General features: G+C 42.8%; 1 protein-coding gene across 2 annotated transcripts in view; it reads right to left on the reverse strand.

Annotated features, from left to right (window-relative positions):
- Positions 1–5,885, reverse strand: part of vwa5b1 (von Willebrand factor A domain containing 5B1) — a 77,706-nt gene extending 71,821 nt beyond the window's left edge. The window contains exon 1 of one of the 2 annotated variants that reach the window (XM_014031608.1): positions 5,638–5,885. Coding sequence is in view for 1 of the 2 variants with exons in the window: in XM_014031607.1 (XP_013887061.1) it covers positions 5,318–5,323 (6 nt within the window). In the remaining variant the exon portion in view is untranslated. Of the gene's footprint in view, positions 1–5,317; positions 5,410–5,637 lie in introns of those variants that run through there. The other variant, XM_014031607.1, reaches the window with a different exon arrangement.
- Positions 5,886–9,923: the final 4,038 nt, after the last annotated feature.

The following is a 9,923-nucleotide window of genomic DNA, read 5'->3' on the forward strand; positions in this document are numbered from 1 at the left end:
CTACTGAGGTAGATCCAAAATGTATGTAACTGTCTGCGATACTGTGGTCACTTTCCATGTTGCATCAATTATGCTAATGCTAGCTGCCTGTCACGTTCTCTCGTCCTGGCCACACCTCCGCTCTCTAACCCCCCTTCCCCTACCCACACCCCCTCCCCTACCCACTTTGATGCATTTTTCAAATTTCGCCTTGGGGCGGAGTTATCTTTTCACAGGGGGGTAAGTTACACTTTAAGTATCTTAGGGTCTTGTTCATGAATGAYGGAAGAATGGAGCAGGAGATCGACAGACAGATTGGTGCTGTGTCTGCAGTGATGCGGGCACTGTACTGGTCTATCGTGGTGAAGCGAGAGCTGAGCCAGAAGGCGAAGCTCTTGGTTTACCATTCGGTCTACGTTCCTACCCTCATCTACTGTATAGTCACAAGCTTTAGGTAGTGACCAAAAGAACAAGATCACRGATACAAGTGGCTGAAATGCGTTTCCTCCACAGGGTGTCTGGGCTCTCCCATAGATATTGGGTGAGAAGCTCAGTCATCCAGGAGGGACCCAGAGTAGAGCTGCTGCTCCTCCATGTAGAGAGGAGCCAGTTGAGGTGGCTCAGGCATCTAGTTAGGATGCCTCAAGGACGCCTCCTTGATGAGGTGTTCTGGGCACATCCCACTGGGAGAAGGACCAGAGGAAGACTCAGGACACGCTGGAGGGACTATATTTCTCAGCTGGCTTGGGAACGCCTTGGGATTCCCCCGGATGAGCTGGCCCAAGTGGCTGGGGAGAGGGAAGTCTGGGTCTCTCTGCTTAGGCTGCTGCCCCCGTGACCTGATCTCGGTCAAGCAGAAGAGAACGTACGGACGGACGAAAAGATTTATGAAAAAAGTCTAAATTAAAACAGTTTGACACAGAATGCTTCACAAAAAGTCAAATTTGCTTATCAATCAATGAATCAATCAGTCACCTTTATTTAACCAGGTAGAGCCCATTGAGATCAGAATCTCTTTTCAAGGGTGACCTGGTCAAGAGGTCAGCAGCACACGTCACATAATAATTGACAATCAAGATCAACAAAGAACAAAAGGAAAATAAAGAAATGTACAAACACTTTGAATTAATGTTGATACTTCAAGAGCATCTAYATAAGACAGATTTCAAAAATTAGGCATTAACAACAATATTTGTTTGACTTAAAACAAGTTTGGGAAAAACAAGCAGACATCAGTTGATAAGATACAGTAGAAAATCAACAATGACATGAATTTTGGATAAGTAATACGTATTTAGATGCATCTGCAATAGTCAAGTTTCTTGATAACATTTTCTTCTAAGGTTGACATGAAGGATCTGAGAGAGATCAGTGTTGACAGTTTCAAATCTGTCTGCAAATTGTTCCAGGCTGAAGGGGCAGCAAAGCTGAACACTCTTTTTCCTAGTTCCGTTCTGACTGGAGGAACTAACAGGAGGACTAAATCGTTAGAGCGCAGGGAGTAACGACTGTGTGTTGTTTGTATTAAGGCAGTGAGGTAAGACGGGACTAGGTTTAGGAGGGTCTTGTAGATGATCGATATCCAGTGAGTGTATCTGCGAGCGCTGAGAGATGACCAGCCAGATTTGACATAAAGCTCACAGTGATGAGTGCAATAACTGGAGTCAGAAATGAACCGAAGAGCACTGTGGTAAATGGAGTCTAAGGACTGGAGGTATTTTGATGCAGCACTCATGTACAGCACATCACCATAGTCTAATATTGGCATGAATGTAGCAGCTACTAGTAGTTTTCTGGCTTTGGATGAGAAGCAGGATTTGTTTCTGTAATAAAAACTTAATTTTAGCTTGAGCCTAGTGGCTATTTTTGAAATGTGGGTTTTGAAGGAAAGGTCACTGTCAATGTGGAAACCTAGATATTTGTAGGTGGAGACCATTTCTATTTGTTTTCCCTGTTGGGTAACGATTTGCTGTTGGCTCTCTGATTGTTGTTTTCTGTTGGTTAAAACCATGATCTTGCTTTTATCAGCATTTAAAACCAGTTTAAGTTTTTGCAAACGTGATTGGATAATAATAAAAGCGTCCTGAAGGAAGGTAAATGCTTGGCTGAGGGAGGATGATCAGCAATATATATGATGGTGTCATCTGCGTAATAATGATGTGAGACATTTGATAAATTGCTGCACAGGTCGTTGATATATAAGGAGAAAAGAATGGGACCCAAGACGGAGCCCTGTGGCACGCCTTTGACAATTACTAAGAAAGTAGAGGAGGAACCGGCTACATTAACAGACTGTGTTCAGCCAGTTAGGTAGTTGGTGAACCAGGAGATTGCATGTTTTGATAAACAAGAGTGTTGCAGGACAGGTCAATTGTTGGACAGTCAATAGTCTATAATCAACTGTATCAATTGCCTTGGACAGGTCTATAAATAGTGCAACGCAGTACTGTTTGCAGTCCAGGGCATGAATGAGATCATTTAGTACTTTTAGAACTGTAGTAACGGTGCTGTGCTGTTTTCTGAATCCTGACTGAAATTGTGTTAAAATATTGTTTGATTGTAGGAAATCAGTTAACTGATCACAGACAATTCTTTCGAACAATTTAGCAAGAATGCATAATTTAGAAATTGGTCAGTAGTTGTTAACGTCAGTTGGTTCACCCCCTGTTAGCAGAGGGAGAACACAAGCTGCTTTCCAGGTTTTGGGTATTGTGTTTGTGTTGAGACTGAGACTGAAAATGTATGAAAGTGTTCAGCAATGAAGTCAGCAGCTAGTTTTAGGAAAAGTGGTTCTATGTTATCAGGTCCTGCTGCTTTGTGTGTGTGTCAAGGGTTTTTAGAGCATTTAAAACCTCAGTGGGAGGCACTGGTACAAACTCAAAGYGTTTTGTGACTGGTTTTTCTGTCACATATGGAGTTTGGGGTGGATTTGCATCAGTTTGGTTAGCAGATAACATTTTGGTGTGCATAGATTCAAACAGTGAGCCCGAGGATATAAAGTGTTCATTAAAAAAGTTGAGAATTGATGGTTTGTCTGATAGAATACCTGAGCTGGTCTTAATAGAGCTGGGTAAATCAGTTGTTGTCTGACCAGAATTTGATTTTACTGTTTGCCAAAACCGTTTTGGATTATTCAGATTTTTGGTGGACTCGTCCAGGTAATAATTCGATTTAGCATTTCTAATTTGGGTTGTGCATTTGTTCCTAAGCTGCCGGAAGATGAGCCAGTTTCGTTCGGTATGTGATTTTCTGGCTTTCGCCCAGGCAGCATCTCTTTCTTTGAGCAGGTTTCCTATCTCAGGGGAAAACCAAGGATTTTTATGGCCCTTTATTCTGTATTTACGGAATGGAGCATGTGTGTTTATTATGTTTTGAAATCCCGCATAAAAGTACTCCAGTGCAAGTTCAACATCATCTATCAATGAAATTTTATTCCAGTCTAAAGTTGCTCAGTCGTGAAAAAAGGCTTGCTCACAGAAATGTTTTAGATCTCTTCTGAAGATTATGATGGGTTTTATTTTTGATGGTTTGCCGTTTCTTATGGCTGCAATGGTGCAGTGATCACTGAGGTCRTTAGCAAATACACCAGTGTCAGTGAACTTGTGAGGCATGTTCGTTAGAATAAGGTCCATTAAGGTTGATTTTTCAGGGTTTTGTTATAGGGCACGTAGATGCTTGAATTAGTTGAGTTAGATTAAATGATTCGCAGACGGATTTAAGATTGTCAGATGAAGTGGTCAACCAGTCCAGGTTTAGATCACCAATTAGAAGTAGCTCCTTGGCATTTAGCCCCATCAGAAAATTGCTCAGGGATGTGAGGGCTTCACTGGAGGCTGAGGGGGTTCGGTAACTACCCACCACGGTGATTGACTGACCATCAGAGAGTTCTAGTTCTAATGCCAGTAGTTCAAGCTGTTTGCTAATAGAGCATGAAGACATTTGTTTTGCACTGAATTTGTTCTTGATATAAAAAAGCTACTCCACCACCTCTTTTGGGGCGGTCGCATCTAAAAACTTTATAGCCAGGAATTGAAATTTCTTTGTCTGAGATGACTTTGCTGAGCCATGTTTCTGATAAGACTATTATATCTGCTTCAGTGGATTGAGCCCAGATTTTTATTGCGTCTAGTTTAACGGTGGGGGACCAGGATTCGGTTCTAAACTTGATAATGGTAGTAACAATACAAAATAAAGGTTTCAATTTGAAAGTGGTAGGTGCTCCAGCTGTAACTGTTCTTTGTCTCACGTGATCATGGGATTTTGCTTCAGTGAGGATGAAGGAGTTTTTTATTACAAGGAGACAYCAAGCTTTTAAATCAGCGGGGGTTGTTGTTTTGAGAATGAAAGTCCCAATGAACCAGTTAGTGAGATCGGGGGACCACAAGAGATAGTTCCTGAGTCATGTGAAGTCAGTGGGAGGTAGGGCGTTTCAGTTTGAATACTTGTATTGTTCTCCAAATTGAGTCCTGCAGACAAGACTACCAGGGTGAGAGTTACAAGTGATAACATTGTCATTAACACAAAACAGGCCAGAGAGGCCTCGATCTGAAAAACAAAAAGGAGGTTTTTGGAGTTGTGTTTAAAGGTGAAGGTCACAGTGATAAAAAATTAAAAGTGACGACACCAAAACACAGCAGCAACTGAAGAAATACAGATTTTCCATGCTCTGAGGGGAGCCCTTGGTTGGTTAAATATCCTGACAGATACCTGTATATAAATAAAACACCTGTATAGATTATAAGAGTTAAAACCAGCTGCTGGTTCAGGGTCTGAATTTCTGACGATACCTACTACATTAATCATAAGATCTCTGTTACAAGTCGACAAGCGTCTGCCTCTTCTGCATGAGCACAGCTCCAGCTCAAGCTTGATGGGAAGTGTAATGACGAAAGCAATATCCATAGAGACGGGTCTGCTCGCCTGCTTACCTGCATACTGACCAGAAACATGTCTAAAGTAGCAACACGTCTCTGAGAATAAGCTCTGGAAACACCAAAAAATAAATATGTATCCTGACACAGAGTAAGAAACATTTGGGGAAATAAAAATACATGTTTAGGCACAGCTAAATACGCTTCACCATCAGTAATAAGTGTGATGCATTTTTAATAATCAGASGCAGGTTTTAGGAGCATGATTTGTTTTCATGGTAAGAAAAATTTGAAGATGAAAATGTCGATATTGTAGTTTGTCTCAACAGTGCCATCATGTGTCCAAACCACAACACACTGAGCTGAAAACAGGGATGCTTTGATTTATCTCTCTATACAGAAAACAAAAACCAAGCCCAGTTAGACCACAAAACATCAGCAGCGAGTGCGAAAGACGACACACTGACCACCATCACTGAGACAGAGAGAAATGCAGATCCTCCCACAGGACTGTGATCCTGAAAAAGTTTTTTTTTTTCAGAGATCCTTTTGCTTTCATTTAGTCTTTTAGTTCAGAGTGTTAAATGAGGACATCACCCTAACACCCTCTGAGATTAAAAAAACAGTTTCAGTTTCAGTCCCTGCCCTGTGACAAACATTCAGCACCTGTTGGAGCCCATCCGTTTACATCACAGCCAGTTTTATTCATGAACTCACAGCCGGACCTTCTTTTTCTCATTTTCAACAAAGATCATGCACGTTAAAAGCACTTTTATTTTTCTCTTACCTTTCATTTGTGTCAACAGCAGCGGAGATCTCTCTCTCTGCAATTCCTTTTGTCATTAAAGAAATCCGCCCCCCAAGCTCTGAGGATTATTTTTTCTTTATTGGCTTTTTGTTGTATAGAGGGACTAAGAGTGCTGCCACAGGTGGCAGGAAGTACACATGCAGAGCGAGGAGAGGAGACGGTGGCTGCTGCAGCAACATGTGGTTACAGAAACTGTTCCTCCTCCTCCTCCTCCTCCTCCCTGTGTGGAGGCTGAGAGAGGGTCCTCACAACACCTCCACCTCCTCCCATTTCCCATCACCATTCAAAGCATCATCCCCCACCCACTCACTTGAGCCATGGCTGACATCATGAAGCGTTCAGGTTCAGGAGGTATCCTTTTTAACGGCAGGAGATCTCTGTGTGTGTGTGTGTGTGTGTGTGTCACGTTTTTGCTACATCATGGGAACTGTTTTACAGAAAAAAGCAGCCTTGTGGGGACTGAATGTGCATCAAGGGGATCAATGCCCGGTCCCCACGGGTACGGATGTTAATTTTGGGTGTGGGGTTGGTTTTAGGACCAAGGTGTGAATTGAGTTTAGGTTAGTTTTAGGATCAGGTGAGGACATGTGAGGTTAATTTTAGGGTAAATGATCAGGGTTAGGATATAAAATGACCAAAAAATGAATGGAAGTCAATCCACGGTCCCCACGGGCATATAAAAACAAACCTGTGTGTGCCACGTTTGATGGATGCAGCATCCTTCATCTGGAAATCAACAGCCAGGAAGGTTTTTTCATCCAAAACATTTGGTTTGTTTTTTTGCCTGTCTTTGTTTTATTATCACTCAGGTGGATCCATCTATTTTCTGTGTGACGTTTCCATGACAATTAATGTGCACGTGAGAATTATTCTGCTGCTGTTGTCAACATGTGTGTGTGTGTGTACGTGTGTGTGTGTGTGTGTGTGTGGGTTGGTGAAACTCAACATCCGTCTCTAAATTGGATTAACCTGCAGCCAATAAGATACAAGCCCTCCTCCCTGTTCCTCACACAAACTCACATCTGCTCTTTTTACTCACCAGGAACCAAATCACAAAATAAAATCAGGTTCCACATAAATCTAAAGGTTTGGTTTTCATTATTTCTAAAATTTCATTATTACCTTATTTTAGACATGTTAAACCAGAAAGTTCCTGATGAAATTTTGAAGAACAGAAGACAACAACTGTAGAAACAGACCAACATCCATCAGCTTCTGTAAGATTTTACATTTCAGAAATAATCGAAGACAACTAAACACTTGGATCACCATGGCATCAACACACCTGATACTCTCACTCCCTGACAGCACTCCTAAAACCACTGGCAAACAGAAAATAATAATAAAAATTAGCCTCACACACTGTGAAACTCTAAGTTGTATTATAAACTGACTCATTATTGGCTGAAGTAATGATGTTTATATGTCTACAGAGGGTTTTTATTTATTACCACATGGTTTCACTGGGGTAAAAACATTTTTCAGATTCATTTCTGAAGAAAACATGCTGAGCTGAGACACACTGGAAGTCATTGAAAGTTTAGATGTCTAGCATCGTAAGTCAGAAAATTAAAATTATTAGAGCTAAAATAATGATCACTACAGTGAAGCATGGAGGTGGCAGCATCCGAATCAGAATCAGTTTTATTGCCATTGTCAATGAACAGGATTCACAGACTAGGAATTTGCTTCAGTGTAAAGGTGCAATAGCTATCAAATATATCAAAAGAAGAAAACGCAAAGAATAAAAGAAAAATATAATAAAATACAGAATTCAATACAGTATTCACAGTAGACAATATACAGTATTTGGGGTAGTGCAGTTAGATCCAGTGATAAAAGTGACCAGAAAAACAATATAGTCAGAGTTGTGCTGTTTAGGAAACCAGTGATAAAGTGGCCAAGGCAGAGTTATAGAGTGACGTGTTCTAAATGTTCTAAATGTTCTAAATGTTCTAAATGTTCTAAATGTTCTAAATGTTCAAGAGTTCGACGGCAGAGGAGAAGAAACTGTTCTTATGGCGGGATTTTCTGGTCCGAATGGACCGAAACCTTCTGCCTTTTTTTGTCACTTCAGTAGAAAACGAAACTAAATATTAGTTTATTTAGTTTATTTCTTTCTTCATCATCAGTGACTTTTTTAAGTGACGAGAAAATAGAGACAAAGAGAAAAACAGAGAGAGAGAAGTGATTAGAAAAATAGAAAGATGGAAATAGCGATTAGAAGTATATTAAATATACACCAACAAAACACAGGACCACACACCCAACATCTGTCCGCTCACCTGAAAAATAAATGGATAAATACATGGAGGGCATATACTGTATAAATATACAGTATACACATACCCATACATATATAAAGATATACATACATACATGCCCACATTCATAAATTTTATCAGTATATACACACATACACATATACACACTCAGTGACCAGTCAGAACCCCCGGATCAGAACACCTGTTTGTGAGCAGTTGTGAACATGYGTGTATATACAAGATTTCTCCAATGGAATATTTAATAGAGACTGTGCAGGACCGAGACCCAACCCCCAAGACACGAGGCAGACATAGGGAAGACCAGAGCCCAAGGGCCCGAGAGGGAGCCCGAGCGCAGAGCCCCAAGGGGTACCTGCACGGGAAGATCCGCCGACCCACCCCCCAGATCAGACCATAGGGGAGAACTGGGAGAGTCCCCCCAGCGACCACACGCACAGCCCCCGGGGTCAGCAGCGACAAACTCATGGGCCCCACCGGCACCCGCCATACCAGAGCAGATCCAGGAAAGGGCACAGAGGTCCGAAACCTTCTGCCTGAGGGGAATGGTATGAACAGACTGTGTGCAGGGTGAGAAGGGTCAGCTGTGATCCGACCTGCTCGCCTGACAGTCCTGGAGACGTACAGGTCATGGAAAGATGGGAGGCTGCAGCCRATCACCTTCTCAGCAGAGTGCACAACGCACTGCAGTCTGTGTCTGTACCTGGCAGTGGCCCCAGCATACCACACCGTGATGGAGGAGCTGAGGATGGACTCGATGATGGCCGTACAGAATTGCACCATCAGCCTGGCCGGCAGCTTAGCTTTCTTCAGCTGTCGCAGGAAATGCAACCTCTGCTGGGCCTTCTTGATGAGGGAACTGATGGTCGGCTCCCACTTGAGGTTCTTGGTGACGGTGCTGCTGAGGAACCTGTAGCAGTCAACATTTGTGATGGGGGGTGTCGTTAAGGGTGAGGGGGGCAGAGGGGCAGTGGCCTTTCTGAAGTCCCCAATCATCTGCATTGTTTTCTGGGCACTGAGCTCCAGGTTGTTGCTGCTGCACCAGGTCACCAGCTGGTCCACCTCCCACCTGTAGGCAGACTCATCACCATCAGAGATGAGCCCGATGAGGGTGGTGTCGTCCACAAACTCAATAAGTTTTACTGAGTCATGGCTGGAGGTGCAACAGTCAGTGTACAGGGAGAAGAGCAGAGGGGAGAGAACACAGCTCTGTGGAGATCCTGTGTTATAGTTTGTGTGTCCGAGACAACTTTCCCCAGCCACACTCGTTGACTCCGGTGTGTCAGGAAATCTGTGATCCACCTGCAGGTGGAGTCAGGCACGTTGAGCGAAGAGAGCTTGTCCTGGAGAAGAGCATGAAGGATGGTGTTGAATGTAGAGCTGACGTCCACAAACAGGATCCTGGCGTAGGTTCCTGGTGAATCCAAATGCTGCAGGATGTAGTGGAGAGCCAGGTTTATGGTATCATCTACAGACCTGTTGGCTCTGTAGGCAAACTGCAGAGGGTCCAACAGCCTATATGCCACGGTCATTAATGACGCATTTCCGGTAGAATTCCAGCCCCGCTCCTCCCTTCCACTTCCTGGTTACTGCCTTTGTTTTTAGCGTTAGCTGCTAGTACTAGTCCGTGAAAAAGTCACAAAAGTTAAAGCATCTGTGAGCTACTGGTATAAAACGTGAGCTCTGTTGTGTTGTTGTGTCAACTCACCAGCAGATATGATCGAGTAGTTAGTTTTTCTCCTTTTTCCTTTAGATGAGGAGGAAAGGCGACAGCTGTGGATCATAGCTATAAAGGAAAAACTTAGCTATAAAAGCTCACACTCACATTTGTAATCGGCATTTCTAACCTGAGGATATTCAAGAGTCAGCATCAGAAATGAAAAGACGGAGGTTACAAAAGGGAAATGTACATTTATCCCCTTTTACTGCCAAGACGAGAGAGGAAGCTAACACAGCCGGTACAAAGGTAGGTGTGTGTGTGTG

The sequence above is a fragment of the Austrofundulus limnaeus genome, unplaced genomic scaffold, assembly GCF_001266775.1.
Source record: "Austrofundulus limnaeus strain Quisiro unplaced genomic scaffold, Austrofundulus_limnaeus-1.0 Scaffold1281, whole genome shotgun sequence".
Lineage (NCBI taxonomy): Eukaryota > Metazoa > Chordata > Actinopteri > Cyprinodontiformes > Rivulidae > Austrofundulus > Austrofundulus limnaeus.